We start from the raw sequence: 21,286 nt of genomic DNA, 5'->3' as shown, positions 1-21,286 counted from the left end.
GTGCACATGCCAAGCAGTCGGACCACCTACGCTGGCCCTGCTGGCCAAATAAAAAGCGGACACGGTTTGTGCCCTTTTTTATTAATCAAGCTTTAGTGTGCCCGGACAAAAAGATGGTAAACTTTAACGATGGCACACCGAAGATCCATGAAGCCAGAAGCAAGAAGATACAACGGCCCAGCAGCCAAGCACAAGACATCATCATTAATTATTTCAAAATGTTTTTGTGCATTTTTGGTGATGGTGCTTTTTGTGCATTTTGTTTATTTTTGGTGCATATGGGTGTATGGTGTATTGGTGCAGTGCATTGCAATCGGTGTTTCCTCTTTCCAAAAGTTCTTTTCTTTTCCCACAAAAGACAGGTCCTGGGTTGTAGTTGTAAATAATTAGTTAGTGTCTTGTAAATAACATGCTCCCCACCGGCTTTATGTGTAGTTTGTGAATAATTCCGTAATTCGGTTAATTGTGGGCGTGAGTCAGTTAGGTAGTACACAACGCAGCAGGTGGGACATATCTAGTGTTAAAACTGTCGCACTCAGGGTGAGGTTAAATGTAGAGGGTAACCACACCTAAGTGTCACACTAATTGTTAAAAAGTAGTCCTGACCCAGGTATCGGAAGCCGGCCGTCCTCACTGATATGTGGTTCGGCTCGGGACGAGCCTGGCAAAAGGAGGGGTGCAGTGTTGCGGTTTTGAGAAACCACACAGGTAACATCATTAAAGGTTAAAGGTTGCACCCCGTAGATAGGCCACAAGCAACACGTAGGTCACCTTCGGACGTTAGTTATTTCTTAGTATGTGTTTAGAATAAGGCCATTCCCAATAGTTGCAGCTGCGTTGTGTAGAACAAAAAAGAGTAGGCCCATCCGTCCATTTTGCAGCCTCCCTTCCATCGACGCCATTAAGCGCTAGCCAGTCTTTACTTTGCCCTCGCCCTTTAGGCTGCCAGCAGCCTTCGTGAACTCGTTGGGCTTCCGCTCAAACCAGCCCAAAGGCCACGAGGTAAGGCCCGAAAAGGGGGCGGAGCGCAAGGGTGGAGGTGCGGCCACATCAAGCAGCCATCAAGGTGGAGCCGGTAAGCCCTCACCAGCCAACCAGGGCTCGAGGGAGATCGCCCGACCGGGTGTGGCTAGAGATTTGAGAGGGTTCGCTGGGCGTGGCAATATAACCCCCTGCGCGAGGCCCCCACCTCAGTTATGAGGAGGACATGCGCTGAATCATATCCCAAAAGAACGTGCGCTGAGTTTTGAGGAGAGAGAGGGCTTGAACATTGTACCTGAGTTGTGAGAACGGACGCAACTGTGATCATTGTGAACGAGTTATGAGTGGGGAGAGAGAGGCGCTTGACCTGATCGGAGTTGAGTAGTTACGAGAGGGAGAGACGCGCTGTGGCAACCAGCTTTACAAAGGGCGGGTGCGCGGCACGCATTGCAGAGGACTGCAGCGTGCAGAAGGACGTTGGTGAAGGGCGCTGGGATCGATCATAGTAATACCGGGAGCGCGTGTAAAGGTGTCGGTGCACACATTACGTACGCCGTCTGATCGCCAGCTTACCTATCCCCCGCTATATAATTGTCCGCTCGCGCCTACGCCACGGGGAGAGCTGCCTGCCATATTCCACCATCTGCACGGTACGAGTCGGGGGCCGGACGAGCTGTGGACCCTTGGACCCTCAACCCGACCATCTTCAAACCCCGTGTGAGTGACCCTGAGAGTGAGTCTGAGAGTGAACGGGCCCATGTCCAGGGAATAAGTTAAGACTGTTATTAAGGCTGCCCTGTGTGTCTGCTTCTTCCTCTTCCCTGTACATTCTCTTCTTCTTTTCCTCCTCTTATTTGTACAAAGTGTAATAAATTCCTTGTTCTTCCTGGTTTCTTCCTAATTCGATCGTCCTAGTCTTTTCTCCATTGGGTAAGCGTGGCACGATTAGGAACCGCAAGAATCGGGTCTAGTCATTGTTAACGGCCAGAGTCGCGGCTCGCTTCACTCGGCGTGTCCACTAACGCCGTGGTTCGGGTGGGAGTTATTTCCTCGTTTCTGGTCAGCGTTAGTACTTAGGTAATAAGACTAATTCGACCAACAACCTTATTTAACGCTGCCCGGGAAGGACGTTATAGCCCCCCGGGATCGCGTCGGCCAGTAAAAGGACAAGGGGATTAACCCCCCCCCCCCCCTTGATAAGGGGAGGGCTGACGTTGGAGATCCGCAACAATATAATCTGTCTGTAGAACATGTTTAAAGTTATAATATAGTCTGTGTGTATAACATGTTCAAAGTGATAATGTAATCTGTGTATAACATGTTTAAAGTTATAATGCAATTGTGTATAACATGTTTAAAGTTCAAATGTAATCTGTATGTAGAACATGTTTGAAGTTATAATGTAATCTGTGTGTATAACATCTTAAAGTTGCAATGTAATCTGTGTGTATAACATGTTTAAAGTTATAATGTAATTGTGTAATGTGGTTTAATGATATCATGGAATCTGTGTGTAAAACATGTTTAAAGTTATAATATAATCTGTGTGTCCAACATGCTTAAAGTTACAATGTAATCTGTGTATAACATGTTTAAAATCATAATGTAATCTGTGTATAACATGTTTGAAGTTATAATGTAATCTGTGTGTATAACATGTTTAAAGTTACAATGTAATTGTGTATGGCATGCTTAAGTTATAATGTAATCTGTGTGTATCACATATTTAAAGTTATAATGTAATCTGTGAATGACATGTTTAAAGTTATAATGTAATCTGTGTGTATCACATATTTAAAGTTATAATGTAATCTGTGTATAACATGTTTAAAGTTATAATGTAATCTGTGTGTATAACATGTTGAAAGTTATAATGTAATCTGTGTGTATAGCATGTTTAAGGTTACAATGTAATTGTGTATGGCATGCTTAAGTTATAATGTAATCTGTGTGTATGACATATTTAAAGTTAAAATGTAATCTGTGTGTATAACATGCTTCAAGTTACTATTTTATCTGTGTTTATAACATTTGAAAAGTTATCATCTAATCTGTGTGTATGGCATGTTTAAAGTTATGATGTATTCTGTGTGTATAACATGTTAAAAGTTCTTATGTAATCTGTGTGTGTAATACATGTTTAAAGTTAAAATGTAATCAGTGTCCAACATGTTAAAAGTTAAAAGGTAATCTGTGTGTATAGCATGTTTGAAGTTATAATGTAATCTGTGTATCACATGTTTAAAGTTATAATGTAATCTGTGTATCACATGTTTAAAGTTAAAATGTAATCTGTGTGTATAACATGTTCAAAGTTAAAATGTAATCTGTGTGTATAACATGTTCAAAGTTAAAATGTAATCTGTGTGTATAACATGTTCAAAGTTAAAATGTAATCTGTGTGTATAACATGATTGAATTTATAATGTAATCTGTGTATCACATGTTTAAAGTTATAATGTCATCTGTGTGTATAACATGTTTAAATTATAATGTAATATGTGTGTATAACATTTTCAAAGTTATAATGTAATTGTGTATAACATGCTTAAGTTATAATGTAATCTGTGTGTATAACATGTTTAAAGATATTATGTAATTTGTGTGTATAATATGTTTAAAGTTAAAATGTAATTGTGTATAACATGCTTAAAGTTATAATGTAATCGGTGTGTATGACATGTTTAAAGTTAAAATGTAATCTGTGTGTACAACATGCTTCAAGTTACCATTTAATCTGTGTTTATAACATTTGAAAAGTTATAATCTAATCTGTGTGTATAACATGTTTAATGTTATAATGTAATCTGTGTGTATAACAGGTTTAAAGTTATAATGTAATTGTGTATAACATGCTTAAAGTTAAAATGTAATCTGTATGTATAACATGCTTAAAGTGATAATGTAATGGTGTATAACATGCTTAAGTTACAATGTAATCTGTATGTCTAACATGTTTAAAGTTATCATGTAATATGTGTGTATAACATGTTTGAAGTTATAATGTAATTGCGTATGACATGCTTAAAGTTATAATGTAATCTGTGTGTATCACATGTTTAAAGTTAAAATGTAATCAGTGTGTATAACATGTTGAAAGTTTATAATGTAATTGTGTATAACATGCTTAAAGTTATGATGTATTCTGTGTGTATAACATGTTTATAATTACCCTCGCCAGTGGAGAGGGCATTGCATTTGAGTCCGTTAGTTTGTTTGTTTGTCTGTTTGTTTGTCCGCACAGAATAAATATGATTTTCTATGTCCGCACAGTCCGCACAGATAAATATGTCCGCACAGAATAAAATATGAATAAATTCTTCTTCTCTGCAACCGTTGGTTCGATTGACAGGAAATTTTCACCATAGGTGCAACTCCACCTGTAGAATTTTTAAATGATAATATTGACGTCATAGGTCACGTGGTTCGGCCGCCATCTTGGAAAAATGGAAAAACTTTGCACCTCTATCTCAGAAAATGCTAAATAGAAAACATTGAAACATGGCTCATTGTAAAGAACTCTCCATGGGGAATAAAATTAGTTAATGATGATGTCATAGGTGCCTCCATAATGACGTCATAATTCGACAAGGACAAAACTTCATCCTATCAAGATGAAATTTCTTGAGCGCCATGTCGGCATAAACTGGTGGAGAAAAAAAATGGTTCGGCCGCCATCTTGGAAAAACCGAAAAAATTTGCACCTCTATATCTCTGAAAGCGCTGAATAGAAAAAATTGAGACATGGCTCATTGTAAAGAACTCTCCATGGGGAATAAAATATGTTAATGATGATGTCATAGGTGCATCCATTACGACGTCATAATTCGACAAGTACAAAACTTCATCCGATCAAGATGAAATTTATTGAGCATAATCTAGGAATAAATTAGTTTTGAAAAAATATAATGATGAATATAATGATGACGCTCACGTGGTTCGGCCGCCATATTTGTTTTAACACAAACGCCTTAAAAACCACTGAAAACACATCCTGGCGAGGGTCTGCAATCTCTGATTGCTCTTTCTTGTTTACAATGTAATCTGTGTGTATAACATGTTTAAAGTTATAATGTAATGTATATGTATAACATGTTTATAATTTACAATATAATCTGTGTGTATAACATGTTTAAAGTTATAATGAAATCTGTGTGTATAATATGTTTAAAGTTATAATGTAATCTGTATATAACATGTTTAAAGTTATAATGTAATCTGTATATAACATGTTTAAAGTTATAATGTAATCTGGGTATAACTTGTTTAAATTAATAATGTAATCTGTGTGTAAAACATGTTTATAATTTACAATGTAATTAATGTGTTTACGTTTATAGGTTACAATTTAATAGGTGTGTATAACACGTTTTATAAGTTACAATTTCATTTGTGCATATAACATGTTTTTGGTTGAAATGTAATGGGCGTGCAAAATATGTTTATCGGTTACAATCAAATTAATGTGCATAACACCTTTGTAGGTTACATTGTGCTCGGTCTATCTGTTTGACATGATTTTTAGCTCTCCTGCAACAAAGTTCAGGGGAGCTTATGCGATGGCGCGTCGTCAGTCAGTCCATCTGTCCGTAAACACTTGCAACCTCTTCTCCGAAACCGCTGAAGGGATTGTGACCAAACTTGGCACAAATGATATTTGTTGCGTTGTGACTAAAGTTTGTTTATGGCATTAAAATGTAGGGGTCTAAGGTTGTTCACCGGGATCAAAGTTGATCCAGGTTTGACCCCCCGAAATAGGTATATATTTGCTTTCTTCTCTGAAACTACACACACAACGTTACCACAACCTTCACTACCCGTGCTGTGCAAAGTTTGTTCACGGCATAAAAAAAAAATCTGCCCCTTTGGGAGTCTACGGATGTACCAATGTTTGTTCAAGGCATTACAAAAATGGGGGTCTGAGGAGGTATACGGGGTGGAGGGGGGGTGAGGGGAGGGCCAAAATAGGTATTTTTTGTTTGTTTGTTTAAAGTGTTATGATTATGTTAGTATGATTCTACATGCTGCCCTGTCTTTTAGCAACCATTGAAATTGGTTTAAAATACCTTTAGTCAGTGCAGTATACTGTTTATTCTACCAGGTGAGCACCAGGGGTATTGCCCCCATGTTTGGTTTTAAGTATGACGGTGTGAGTGTTACAAGTGAAAACGTATTTTGCCTCCAAACATCTGGGGATTGGATTGTTTTAATCTGGATCCTTAATCTTATGGAGGTGTGGATTTTTGAACAGCACATTGGAGAGTGTTATACAGACAGATTAACTGATGAGTACATTTGTGTTAACACACATTCAGATAGTTATCCGATGTATATTTAGACTATATGGGAAACTTCTGATGTTGTGAGGAAGAGGCGTTTGAGATTGGTGGCTCATGTCCTCCGGCACGAAGAAGAATCAGCAAATAGCGTCCGACCTTGGAAGCCATCAGAAAGGAGAGTTGGTCGGCCGAACCTGACGTTGATTAGTTTTGTCTGCAGCGACACTGGGCCGCACACGGACAAACTGAAATCCGCCGCAGCTGCCAGAGCTGTTTGGGCAAATCTGACAAAGTAACTTTGCTCATTGTCGCTCTGGTTTCTTTTTTGGTGTTTTGTTTGTGATTGTCTGATCAACACTATGTATAAATAAGTAGTAGTAGTAGTATATGGGAAACGGTCCATCTCCCCAGATAGTGATATGATTGGGGTTAGGGTTGTTGTTTTGGTTTTGCAAAGCAAATATAGGCCAGAAAAACACAGGCGTAAAAATGTCATCTATGTGCAAACGTGTTACTGTAAACTGTTAAATATAATTACCTTCAACAACTGTATAACATGTTATGGTCAGTGTTAATAACCAACTGTATAACATGTTATGATTGCTGTTAACATCTGCAACTGCATAACATGTTATGGTCAGTGTTAATATCTGCAACTGTATAACATGTTATGGTTTGTGTTAATATCTGCAACTGCATAACATGTTATGGTCAGTGTTAATATCTGCAACTGTATAACATGTTATGGTCAGTGTTAATATCTGCAACTGTAACATTTTATGATTGATGTTAACATTTGCAACTGTATAACATGTTATGGTTTGTGTTAAATATCTGCAACTGTAACATTTTATGATTGCTGTTAACATCTGCAACTGCATAACATGTTATGCTTTGTGTTAAATATCTGCAACTGTAACATTTTATGATTGATGTTAACATCTGCAACTGTATAACATGTTATGGTTTGTGTTAAATATCTGCAACTGTAACATTTTATGATTGATGTTAACATCTGCAACTGTATAACATGTTATGGTTTGTGTTAAATATCTGCAACTGTTACATTTTATGATTGCTGTTAACATCTGCAACTGTATAACATGTTATGGTTTGTGTTAAATATCTGCAACTGTAACATTTTATGATTGCTGTTAACATCTGCAACTGCATAACATGTTATGGTTTGTGTTAAATATCTGCAACTGTAACATTTTATGATTGATGTTAATATCTGCAACTGTACAACATGTTCTGGTCAGTGTTAGTATCTGCATCTGTATAACATGCTATGGTCAGTGTTAATATCTGCAACTATATAACATGTTGTGGTTTGTGTTAAATATCTGCAACTGTAACATTTTATGATCGATGTTAACATCTGCAACTGCATAACATGTTGTGGTCAGTGTTAATATCTGCAACTGTATAACATGTTATTGTCAGTGTTAATATCTGCAACTGTATAACATGTTATGGTCAGTGTTAATATCTGCAACTGTATAACATGTTATGGTCAGTGTTAAATGTTATGGTCAGTGTTAATATCTACAACTGTATACCATGTTATGGTCAGTGTTAATATCTGCAACTGTAACATTTTATGATTGCTGTTAACATCTGGAACTGTATAACATGTTATGGTCAGTGTTAATATCTGCAACTGTATAACATGTTATGGTCAGTGTTAATATCTGCAACTGCATAACATGCTATGGTCAGTGTTAATATCTGCAACTGTATAACATGTTATTGTCAGTGTTAATATCTGCAACTGTATAACATGTTATGGTCAGTGTTAATATCTGCAACTGTATAACATGTTATGGTCAGTGTTAAATGTTATGGTCAGTGTTAATATCTACAACTGTATACCATGTTATGGTCAGTGTTAATATCTGCAACTGTAACATTTTATGATTGCTGTTAACATCTGGAACTGTATAACATGTTATGGTCAGTGTTAATATCTGCAACTGTATAACATGTTATGGTCAGTGTTAATATCTGCAACTGTATAACATGTTATTGTCAGTGTTAATATCTGCAACTGTATAACATGTTATGGTCAGTGTTAATATCTGCAACTGTATAACATATTATGGTCAGTGTTAAATGGTATGGTCAGTGTTAATATCTGCAACTGTATACCATGTTATGGTCAGTGTTCATATCTGCAGCTGTAACATTTTATGATTGCTGTTAACATCTGCAACTGTATAACATGTTATGGTCAGTGTTAATATCTGCAACTGTATAACATGTTATGGTTTGTGTTAAATATCTGCAACTGTAACATTTTATGATTGCTGTTAACATCTGCAACTGTATAACATGTTATGGTTTGTGTTAAATATCTGCAACTGTAACATTTTATGATTGCTGTTAACATCTGCAACTGTATAACATGTTATGGTTTGTGTTAAAGATCTGCAACTGCAACATTTTATGATTGCTGTTAACATCTGCAACTGTATAACATCTTAAGGTTTGTGTTAAATATCTGCAACTGTAACATTTTATGATTGCTGTTAACATCTGCAACTGTATAACATGTTATGGTTTGTGTTAAATATCTGCAAATGTAACATTTTATGATTGATGTTAACATCTGCAACTGTATAACATGTTATGGTTTGTGTTAAATATCTGCAACTGTATAACATGTTATGGTCAGTGTTAATATCTGCAACTGCATAACATGTTACGGTCAGTTTTAATACCTGCAACTGTATACCATGTTATGGTCAGTGTTAATATCTGCAACTGTATAACATGTTATGGTCAGTGTTAATATCTGCAACTGTATAACATGTTATGGTCAGTGTTAAATGTTATGGTCAGTGTTAATATCTGCAACTGTATACCATGTTATGGTCAGTGTTAATATCTGCAACTGTAACGTTTTATGATTGCTGTTAACATCTGGAACTGTATAACATGTTATGGTCAGTGTTAATATCTGCAACTGTATAACATGTTATGGTCGGTGTTAATATCTGCAACTGCATAACATGTTATGGTCAGTGTTAATATCTGCAACTGTATAACATGTTATGGTCAGTGTTCATATCTGCAACTGTAACATTTTATGATTGCTGTTAACATCTGCAACTGTATAACATGTTATGGTCAGTGTTAATATCTGCAACTGTATAACATGTTATGGTTTGTGTTAAATATCTGCAACTGTAACATTTTATGATTGCTGTTAACATCTGCAACTGTATAACATGTTATGGTCAGTGTTAATATCTGCAACTGTATAACATGTTATGGTCAGTGTTAAATGCTATGGTCAGTGTTAATATCTGCAACTGTATAACATGTTATGGTCAGTGTTAATATCTGCAACTATATGGAACACATGCTTAATTTTAATATCTGTAACTCCATCAGGTTAATACTTATATTCAACGTCTCCTGTTTGGAACTCGATGTAAAAAGTTTGTCCTTTTCCTATCTTTGTCTCTTTGATTGAATTTGTCTTCCATCAAAATGTTAAAGCGTTTTCAAATCGGAAAGCAGCATTTAAAAAAGTCACTGCTCGATTATTCTGCTTCTTCTAGTAATGCCTGCACTCTTCCACAATGTCATACTTTATATAGCAAAGTTGTCTATTTGATGCAAATATCGCCGTCTTAGCTTGCACATGATAAGTAAGGAAAGGGTATAACGAGGCGCTGATGGTAAGTGAAGGTATGAAGCAAACACTGCCATACTGTGTGCCCCATCATCGAGCCAGCCTTCACCGTGAAACGGGCATGGAATTTTGGTTGGTGCATTGCATTGGGTAACCCTCGCGTGTTGCACATTTTCTGGCATTCGCAAACTGGACATTAAACTCCGCAACTCCAAGTCGCTGCGTTTGACATCTCACGGGTCCGGTCCTTTCTACCCTGATGACCTGGGTTAACTACCACCACCGGTTAATTAAACGGCCAATCATTTGAAAATACCACGCTCGATTCGATATCATCGCAATTGCTTTTATGAGATGTACAATGACTTTTGATATCACCTTTGGTGTCTCGTTAACCTCCAGAAGTCTAGGAATGGAACCATAAGCCAACAGAATGCCGACAGGGGTTTCTCAATGACACTTTGCTGCTAAGTTGAGGCTGAAATAATAAATATAGTTTGAATAGCAAAGTCAACCACAATCCAACCCACACCTTTTCCCTCCTTTCCCCTCTAACTTACATCCATGCTGAACCAGTGTTTGGTAATTTATCATGTTGTATGATATGAAGCATGCTTGTTGAATGCGATTTGAACCTGGGATCCCAACACCACAATGGTAACACTAAACAGGTAACCTAAATTACCTGGATGAAAAAGAGCAGAGTGTCTAAATAGATCTGTTTTTCACAGCTTCATCATAATTCCTAATTCGTGCCATGAATATGCCTTTAGTTACCGGTACATATAATCTTAACTATCTTAAACCGTTTATTTTTTTATTTTTTTAAGAATCAGAGCAATTACTGAATTTTGTAAATACCTCTACATTCTGTGACGACCTTTTTGACCGTCTCCTTTTTTTTTTCTAAAGGCCATCATGGAACCCCCAAGTCACACTCCCTCCCTGTGTCCTTCGCCGGTCTCGATGATGATGACGATGATGCAATATGTGAAATGTCCCACTGAACAACCTTAACAACTCACTGAATGTAATGATTCATTTTGTAACCTGTGAGGTTGTTCGGTTAACCGCGTTCGGACCTCCCCGGCTTACATAGTCGTTGTCTGACGTCTTCGGTTCAGGCCCGGGCTGGGACGCCGAGTTGTCCGAGTCTCTGTCCGACGAGGACTTGTCCGAGGACGCGTGCTGGACACGTTTGCGCATCTTTGCACGACGTGTCTGCTCCTTGTCCGAATCCTGGGCGGCCCAGGTCGGCCGGTCTAGTCGGCAGTCCGCCCCGGAGGACCGCGTCGAGGGGGACACGGCGTCGGCGCGGCCCAGGACGCCTCCTCGCGTCTCGACGTCCGAGCCTGAAAGACACGAAAGGAGGTGCGATTGAAGGCTCTGTCGACGATGCCTGCAGTTAGGTGTGCATCGGCGGTTTCGCAGCCACGTGCGATGTTTGTCCAGTACTACTCGTGAGGTGGACACGCAATTTACCTGGAGCAGAGCCCGCAAACGGGCAATGTGTTTAAAATGCTCAACGCACACACATACGGGCATATCTTAGTCATGGACTCGCAAGCATGTTCCTTCACTTCACTTGGGACATGCTAATTAAATGTCGTTTTCAAAAAGCACAATCTTATGAATTCATCATCTCTGAATTTCCTGCACACAGTCACATTTATAACTTTCCCTCCATAAAGAATGTATTGGTTTTAAAAAAGGTAAATGAGAGACGGTTCGTGAGATGGTTCATGAGAGATGGTTCATGAAATATGGTTCATGAGAGATGGTTCGTGAGAGATGGTTCATATGAGATGGTTCATATGAGATGGTTCATATGAGATGGTTCATAAGATATGCTTCCTGCAATGGTTCATGAAATATGGTTCGTGAGATGGTTCATGAGATATGGTTCATGAGAGATGGTTCGTGAGATGGTTCTTGAGATATGGTTCATGAGAGATGGTTCGTGAGATGGTTCATGAGAGATGGTTTGTGAGATGGTTCTTGAGATATGGTTCATCAGAGATGGTTCGTGAGATGGTTCATGAGAGATGGTTCGTGAGATGATTCATGAGATATGGTTCATGAGAGATGGTTCATGAGAGATGGTTCATGAGAGATGGTTAGTGAGATGGTTCATGAGAGATGGTTCGTGAGATGGTTCATGAGAGATGGTTCGTGAGAGATGATTCATGAGAGACGGTTCGTGAGATGGTTCATGAGAGATGGTTCATGAGGGATGATTCATGAGAGACGGTTCGTGAGATGGTTCATGAGAGATGGTTCATGAAATATGTTTCATGAGAGATGGTTCGTGAGAGATGGTTCATATGAGATGGTTCATATGAGATGGTTCATAAGATATGCTTCCTGCAATGGTTCATGAAATATGGTTCATCAAATATGGTTCGTGAGATGGTTCATGAGAGATGGTTCGTGAGATGGTTCATGAGAGATGGTTCGTGAGATGGTTCATGAGATATGGTTCATGAGATGGTTCGTGAGATGGTTCGTGAGATGGTTCATGAGAGATGGTTCGTGAGATGGTTCTTGAGATATGGTTCATGAGAGATGGTTCATGAGATATGGTTCATGAGAGATGGTTCGTGAGACGGTTCATGAGAGATGGTTCGTGAGATGGTTCATGAGATATGGTTCATGAGAGATGATTCATGAGAGATGGTTCGTGAGATGGTTCATGAGAGATGGTTCGTGAGATGGTTAGTGAGATGGTTCATGAGAGATGGTTCGTTAGATGGTTCATGAGAGATGGTTCATGAGAGATGATTCATGAGAGATGGTTCGTGAGATGGTTCATGAGAGATGGTTCGTGAGATGGTTCATGAGAGATGGTTCATGAAATATGGTTCATGAAATATGGTTCATGAGAGATGGGTCGTGAGAGATGGTTCATATGAGATGGTTCATATGAGATGGTTCATATGAGATGGTTCATATGAGATGGTTCATAAGATATGCTTCCTGCAATGGTTCATGAAATATGGTTAATCAAATATGGTTCTTGAGATATGGTTCATGAGAGATGGTTCATGAGATGGTTCATGAGAGATGGTTCATGAGATGGTTCATGAGATATGGTTCATGAGAGATGATTCATGAGAGATGGTTCGTGAGATGGTTCATGAGAGATGGTTCATGAGATGGTTCATGAGAGATGGTTCGTGAGATGGTTAGTGAGATGGTTCATGAGAGATGGTTCGTGAGATGGTTCATGAGAGATGGTTCATGAGAGATGATTCATGAGAGATGGTTCGTGAGATGGTTCGTGAGATGGTTCATGAGAGATGGTTCGTGAGATGGTTCATGAGAGATGGTTCATGAGAGATGGTTCATGAGAGATGGTCCATGAGAGACGGTTCGTGAGATGGTTCATGAGAGATGGTTCATGAGAGATGATACATGAGAGATGGTTCGTGAGATGGTTCATGAGAGATGGTTCGTGAGATGGTTCATGAGAGATGGTTCATGAGAGATGGCTCATGAGAGATGGTTCATGAGAGATGGTCCATGAGAGACGGTTCATGAAAGATGGTTCGTGAGAGACGGCTCATGAGAGATGGTCCATGAGAGACGGTTCATGAGAGATGGTTCATGAGATATGGTTCATGAGAGATGGTTCGTGAGATGGTTCATGAGATATGATTCATGCGATGGTTCATAAGAGATGGTTCATATGAGATGGTTCATAAGATATGCTTCCTGCAATGGTTCATGAGATATGGTTCATATGAGATGGTTTATAAGATATGATTCCTGCAATGGTTCATGAGATATGGTTCATACCAGATGGTTCATGAAATGGTCCATGAGAGATGTTTCGTGAGAGATGGTCCATGAGAGATGGTTCCTGAGAAATGGTTAATGAGAGCTGGTTCATAAGAGATGGTACAGGATAGATGGTTCATGAGTGATGGTGCATGAGAGATGGTGCATGAGAGATGATTCATGAATGATGGTTCATGAGAGATGGTTCGTGAGATGGTTCATGAGTGATGGTTCATGAGAGATGGTTCATGAGAGATGGTTCATTAGAGATGGTTCATGAGATGGTTCAAGAGATGGTTCATGAGAGATGTTCATGAGATGGTTCATGAGATATGGTTCATGAGATATGGTTCATAAGAGATGGTTCATAAGAGATGGTTCATGAGATGGTCCATGAGAGATGGTTAATGAGAGATGGTTAATGAGAGATGGTGCATGAGATGGTCCATGAGAGATGGTTAATGAGAGATTGTGCATGAGAGATGGTTAATGAGAGATGGTGCGTGAGATGGTTCATGAGATGATTCATGAGATGGTTCATAAGAGATGATTCAAGAGAGATGGTTCATAAGAGATAGTGCATGAGATGGTCCATGTGAATGGTCAATGAGAGATGGTTAATGAGAGATAGTTAATGAGAGATGGTGCATGAGATGGTCCATGAGAGATGGTTAATGAGAGATGGTGCATGAGAGATGGTTAATGAGAGATGGTGCGTGAGATGGTTCATGCGGGATGGTTCGTGAGATGATTCATGAGATGGTTCATAAGAGATGATTCAAGAGAGATGGTTCATATGAGATAGTGCATGAGAATGGTCAATGAGAGATGGTTAATGAGAAATGGTTAATGAGAGATGGTGCATGAAAGATGGTTCATCAGAGATGGTTAATTAGAGATGGTGCATTAGAGATGGTTCATGAGAGAAGGTGCATGAGATGGTTCATGAGAGATGGTGCATGAGATGGTTCATGAGTGATGGTTCATGAGTGATGGTTCATGAGATGGTTCATGAGTGATGGTTCATGAGCGAAGGATGGTTCGTTGTTAGTGACGTAGTATTTTATATTGTGCTTTCCAGGAAATTAACACTTCATGATCCAAGCAGGCACGAGAGAAAAAAGTAGGATGAAGAATTTTTTTTTAATGGAAACAAACCAAAGATTTCAAATTCCAACACACACACACACACACACACACACACACACACACACACACACACACACACACACACACCATTTTTAACACCCCCCCCCCCCCCCCCCACTCCAAGACACACATACCTCCCCCAAACGCGAAAACAGCATACTCCCCCTCCCTAAAGAGACCCACAAACACACCATATTTCCCCCCCTCCCGAACACACACATGCACATACATAACTCCCAAACGCACACACATGCTACTCCCCCCACCCCCACACACACACGTTCTCCCTTCCACCCCCCACGCAAACACACACACACACACACATCCCCCCCACCCCACACCACCCCCCCACCCCACACACACTCCCCCCCATCCCCACACACACATAGCCACCCTCCGTACACGCACACGTACCGCCACCCCTCCCCACCACCCCCTACACACACACACAGTGTCGGACTCAGTGACACCATTATATACGCACTCTGCTGGAATGTGTCGATGTACAGACGGTACGTCCTGGTACTTCTGCAAACGCCCCGAGCTGCAAGAAGAGCGCGCAGCGGCCTTGGCTCACCCAGGCGCGGTGTGCATTTGAGGCCCGGGCCGCAGCTCTCGGTGTACGCGCCGCACGGATCGCCGTCTCCAAGAGCGCACACCAGACAACAGCCGCAGCCAGGCTCTCGGACGAGGAGCGGACAACCCGGAGCCCGTTCGGGCGTCTCGGGACAGCGGGCGAGCGCGTCGGCATCGCAGGGCGCGCACCGGAACACGGAGCCCAGAGGTTGAGCGAGTGCGGACGATCGCCACGTCGCTGCAGCGCACAGCACGAAGAACAAGCTCCGCTGGCGCAGCATCGAGCTCGCTCGCCGGGGCAGCGCTTGTGCGGACGAGGAAGAGGAAGATTGAAAGCGTTCCCCGGGGCCGCCCTCGCCCCCTGCACGCCGTCCCCACTGGCGTCCGTACAAACCCGCCGCTCAAAGTCGCCAAGGGGCGACGCTCGGTGAAAGGCGCGTTTCTTTTCTTTTTTTTTCTTGCCCTCACTCTCTCTCTCTCTCCGTCGTCCGAGCGACCGATCTTTGCTGCGCTTGAATCGACGCGCCAACCCTTTAAACGGGATTTTCGTTCCTCGGTGTTTTTCTTTAATGATTAGAATGTTTAAAAGCCTCTGCACCCGCGGCACCCGGGCACGATGCTTATATTGCGCAGCCCGGGAAGCTGCATACGTCCCGCGGAGGACAGTCATGGCGGGGGCGGATTGTTCGCGGCTCCCCCGGCCGGCCCGCTTCTCGTCCTCCCCACCCCCACCGAGGCCGTGACGCGAGCACAGGCTCTCCCTGTGGGAGGTTTTTTTAAAAAGGGGGAAAAAAACTACGCTTTGTGCCTCTCGTCGCGATGCTCCCTTTCACGTCCGCGTGAACAGAAAGCGCACAAAGGGAAACGTGAGGACGCTCGAGTAGCCGCGACCATTTTTACGCATTCTCTGCGCCAGGTCACGATGTTTTTACGCACGGTCTTTTGGGACCGTCCCGCGCCTCGGGTACAAGCTTTTCGCGCCTCTTTGTGCTCACGGACAACAAACAACCCGTTGTGGCCCTCAGGTCACGAGGGAGTGCACCGCTGATGAACGTGCCGTTGTCGGTACGTCACACTTTTACGCACGAACTCGGTGCTGACAAGTGCAAGGGAGAATACCCTCAAATCCGTGCTGGGAAAGGTGTCGAAATAAGATCGTTTCGATCCCAACATTATGAGATTTCCGAACATTTCGGAGTGTTAGGGGGGAGGGAGGGGTGCTGCACCGAGACGGAATCCGGGCAGTAGAGAGCGCTGTGCTCCTGTGACGGTGAGGGTCCCTCGCCCCGCCACGGATCACACGTCCTCCTTCTGCTGTGGTTTGTGAGGGCTTTGGCACGAGGCCCAATCTTTTACGTGCTTTTGTGGTACTCATTGTGGTTTTAGTCTATGGTGGGGCTGCCTGTGTATCCTCCTTGCAAATTGAATGGCTACTTTGCCCTATTTCGTGCTCAGTGACGTTCAAACGCTTAGTCTCTGTCGATCGCTGTCCCCTGGAATCGTACTCGCCTAGCTTTTAAATTGCTTTAAGCAGCGGCCAAGGATGGCTGTATACAGAGTGTGTGTGTGTGTGTGTGTGTATATGTGTATATATATATGTGTATATGTATGTATATATATATATATATATATATATATATATATATATATATGTATATGTATGTATATATATATATATATATATATATATATATATATATATATATATATATATATATATATATAATATATACTGTTACGTGTTACGTCCCCAAACTCCGGCTACAGTGCCCCTCAGAGGGAATGCGGCAGAAAGGTTTGTTATTTTGAGTGTTCTAATAAACCATGGTAAAACCGAACCAATGCAAATGTGTAGAACAAAATGAGTAATTGTATTAAGAACTCTCACATACACAACAATAACACTATGAAAGAAAGTACAGTGAAAATATCACTTGCATCAAATGAACAATACATATGATGGTACCATCATTCCCCAATGCTCTCAAAGCAATACACTCACTATATGCCAAACGTGAATGGAATGTAACAATCCCAAAGCCCGTGCACAAATCCCCACGTGCGGTGAAGGTTGAAGTAGTGCAGAACGTTGAGAACAGGCAGGTATTGGCACGGTGGTGGACGAGGAGTTACGAGGTGAGAGGTCGATATGGAAATTAAGCCGATATGGAAACCAACGGCGATCAACACGATGATGTCGATATGGGAATCCCAACGACCAAACATGATGCGCCAAGCGGATGGCCTCTTTGATCGGCCAAACGGATGGCCAAGTGGATGGACAAAATGGCAGATCGGCCTGCAATGGAGGCTCTTGCTTTCCCACTAACAATAACTCACACTTGGTAATAAAACCTGAGACGCAGGTTTAATTGCAATCGCAATATAGGACGATGTCACGGGCAATCCCTTTCACGGGAAGCCTCAACTCATTCATGACCAATATCAAAAAAGTCCGCTCGCAGCCTCGATGCGACTCACGCCTGTCTCCTCCTCTCCCTTTCGATCTCCTCTCTCTTCCCGTTTCTTTCCTGCGTTTTCCTTTTTCCTTCACAAACATTTCTTTTTTACCTTTCACTAAAGTCATCTCAATTTCACGCAAAAATCTTAACAACAATATTACCTGAAACGAAAGAAATCCTACAAGTATACAATAACAACAAAGGCGGAAGTGAGGAATCCGCAACAATACACACATACATACATATATTGTCGCGATCCCGCCTGGTAAATGTTCCCAGCACGGAATACGGACGTGAATGTCCGGGCTTCAAGTAATCCACGGAGTGGACAAAAGAGACGTAATCAACACAATTGTGTTTTAATCGGCCTTCTAGGGGTAAGGCACGATGCTTTATTGGCTCGATCACAAAAACCATGAAAGGTAACAAATGGAATAGGCTGCACAAGCCTGCAGGAACGGTCGGCCACAGACGCTCCAACAAGACGCAGGTAAGATCCTCGCGGCTCCAATCGACGAGCTCCGGGACTCGAAGGATACCAGGATGGAATACCACACAAGGCCGCCAGGAACGGTCGGCCAGGAGCTCCAACACGAAGCAGGCAATATAGGACTCACAGTTCCAATCTACGATCTCCGGGAATCACTCGTTCTCTTCCGGAATCACTCACTCGTACAATCCATAACTATAAACGATCAGCACAACTCGCTGTCGTGAGGCGTAACGAAAGTTCCCTCGCCTCGAGGCCTCGAACCTCCGAGCTGCGTCCGTATCATGAGATGGCGGCCGCGCTCTCTGACCCTCCACCAATCACGTCCCGACTCGCCTCCCAATCGCGTGAGGCTCCAAGGAGGTTACGTCAGTGGTGGGCGGGGCACTCATTTTGGGTGAGAACAAAGGTGGTTTCACCGGGGGGGTTTCTCACAGTCCTCCCCCCCTAAGTAAAAACCCCGTCGAATAGACGGCGTTTTTAAAACCAGTATTTGTAGTAGGTGCAAATCACATGGCAAGATGATGGCGGGAATTGCTAACAGGCAATTAACGCAATTAACAATTACTAACACTTGTTAACAACAATAACGAAACAACGCAACAATACAACGCAACGCAATGGCGCAACACAATAACGCAACAATAACGCACTTATTAACGCAACAGGCAATTAACAGGCGTTAACAGGGTAAACAATGAACCAGTTTTGTTTTTTTTTCACACACAATATTAAACACCATACACCCCATTAACATCTACCCCACAAGAGTTACACTTCACCCAAAGCACAATAGAGAAACAAGGGAGCCAAACTCAAGGTGGGGAAACATTTACAGGAGGGAAACGGACCGAGACCTAGAGCGGCGGGTTCTCCTCCTGTGTCGAGAACGACAGTCATATGCGTAATGACCCCTTTCACCGCACTGGTAACATCGATCTTTCGGGTCGAACGGCCTGCGGACCAAAGGGCGTCTGAAACGAGGCCGCCGCGACATGCCATTCGACATCTCGACGCACACCCGCGATCCGCAAATTAACCTTCCATCAAGGGCTCTGACCGAATCTTCAGCATCTCGTGGATCTTCAAACTCAACAACTGCGAATCCAGGTGGGTTCCGAGCAACCCATACGTTGCGGAGTGGTCCGTAATGCCCGAAGACCCTCCCTAGCTCGGCTCTCGCTGCTCCATTGCCCAGGTTTCCCACATATACCTTAGCATTAGCGTTCCTGCTGAATCGCGACATGGCGGGAGCGGTCCCTGAGGAGCACGGCACCTGAGGTTGGCTTGACGGGAGGCTCGGGTGGACTTCAGCTGACGCAACGCCACCGTCGGAAACTGGAGTCGAGGCGCTAGGCTCCTCGGGCCAGAGTGAAGATATGTCTGACTCCGCCACTCTCTCCGCCTGTTTACTCTGGGCTCTAGGGACCCCCCCACAGGTCAGAGTCAATGACTCCTCCCTGGCTATGGCATCATTGCCAATCAGCAAGGAGACCCCGGGTATAGGGTAGTAGGGTACTACCACACAGGTCACTGGACCCTTAAAAATGTCACTCCGGACCTCGAGGAGGGCAAGGGGGTACCGGCCAAGAACCCGGTCAATGCCCCGAAGGAGGGTATACTCGCCGGTATAACGCATCTGAGAGGCCGGAACTACCCCCACCCGGAGAACACACCGTGTCGCCCCAGTATCCCGAAGGTATTTGGTCTCAAACTTCAGCATCGAATCGGGGCCACCCACTAAGGCTGTCCCTGAATACTCCTGATGCAGTGGATGAATGGAATTAGCCCCGGTGGCAGTGACCTCGGTCACCGATGCCACCGTCGTGTGCGAGGGCCCGGCGGATGAGTTCCACTGATCTCCCTCCGACTTAACAGGAGGGTTGCCTCGGTAGGCCGGACTGGCGGGATTAGAGAAACAGCGGTTTTCACCGTGCCCCACGCGTTTGCAGAAATCGCACCAGGGCCCTGCCCTGGTCTGCGGCTCGCGAGCGCCCCCAGTGGAGGTCATCGGAGAACCCTTCCCCTCGATCCAGCCGCCGGGCAGACGGGGGGCGGTCTTGATCGCAGACTCCTCCGTCTTACGAAGCGACTGCGTGACTTGCAGCATTTTGCACGCCAAAACATGTTTATCAATAAGGTTGACGCAGTCTGCCAAGGAAACAGTGTCTTTGTCGACAAGAAACAGTGCTAAGTCAGGCGGAAGCTGTTGATCGATACGGTAACGCACCAGGAGTTCCGCAACCGCTTGAGGTAACTCAACCTTGCTCCCCTTGAACCATCTCTGCAGCTGTTCCAACAAGGCCCGCGAATGTTCCTCATAGGTTTGACTGGACTCACGAGTCCAGCTGAAAAAATTTCTCCTATAAATACATGCGGACACCGCATAGGCATTCAAAATCTCGGCCTTCAATGCCCTGTATTTGTTTGCGTCCTCGGTTGCCATCCTCGCATATACCTCCCTCGCCTTCTCAGATAGATGGCTCACAAGATGGCCGACCCACAAGCTCTCATCAATGCCACCGGCAGCCAACAACTTCTCCGCCATCTCCAGATACGCTTCTGGCTTCGTGTCTCCCGTCCAGTCCGGCAAACGAACATGAACAGTTTCCGGGACTCTTGCAGCAGACCCCTCTGCCCGCAGTCGTTCAGTCAACATTCGCAACTCATGCTCTCTGACGCGTTCAGCTTCTGCTGCCGCATGCTCTCTCTCTGCTGCCGCCGCACGCTCTCTCTCTGCTGCCGCATGCTCTCTCGCTGCTGCCGCACGCTCTCTCTCTGCTGCTGCCGCACGCTCTCCCTCTGCTGCCGCATGCTCTCTCTCTGCTGCTGTCTCTGCTCTGTCATTCTCCCTGTTATACATGTCAAGTTGTTGAACCGGAGTCAGCCCGGTCCAGAAGGGCGAACGCATGCATTTGGTCATGAT

General features: G+C 43.1%; 1 protein-coding gene across 2 annotated transcripts in view; it reads right to left on the bottom strand.

Moving 5' to 3' along the window:
• LOC137437494 (insulin-like growth factor-binding protein 5) overlaps positions 1 to 16,044 on the bottom strand; it is a 28,645-nt gene extending 12,601 nt beyond the window's left edge. The window contains exons 1-2 of one of the 2 annotated variants that reach the window (XM_068131858.2): positions 15,317 to 16,044; positions 10,999 to 11,255 (exon numbers count right to left, since the gene is read on the bottom strand). In XM_068131858.2, coding sequence (XP_067987959.1) covers positions 10,999 to 11,255; positions 15,317 to 15,689 — 630 coding nt within the window. In that variant the 5' untranslated portion in view covers positions 15,690 to 16,044. The remainder of the gene's footprint in view (positions 1 to 10,998; positions 11,256 to 15,316) is intronic. The other variant, XM_068131859.2, reaches the window with a different exon arrangement.
• Between the last annotated feature and the right edge of the window lie 5,242 nt (positions 16,045 to 21,286).

Source organism: Myxine glutinosa, chromosome 12, assembly GCF_964187855.1.
Source record: "Myxine glutinosa chromosome 12, kmMyxGlut1.1, whole genome shotgun sequence".
NCBI classification, from domain to species: Eukaryota; Metazoa; Chordata; class Myxini; order Myxiniformes; family Myxinidae; genus Myxine; species Myxine glutinosa.
Note: the sequence above shows the minus strand (reverse complement) of the source record. Positions and strands in the feature narration are given on the sequence as shown.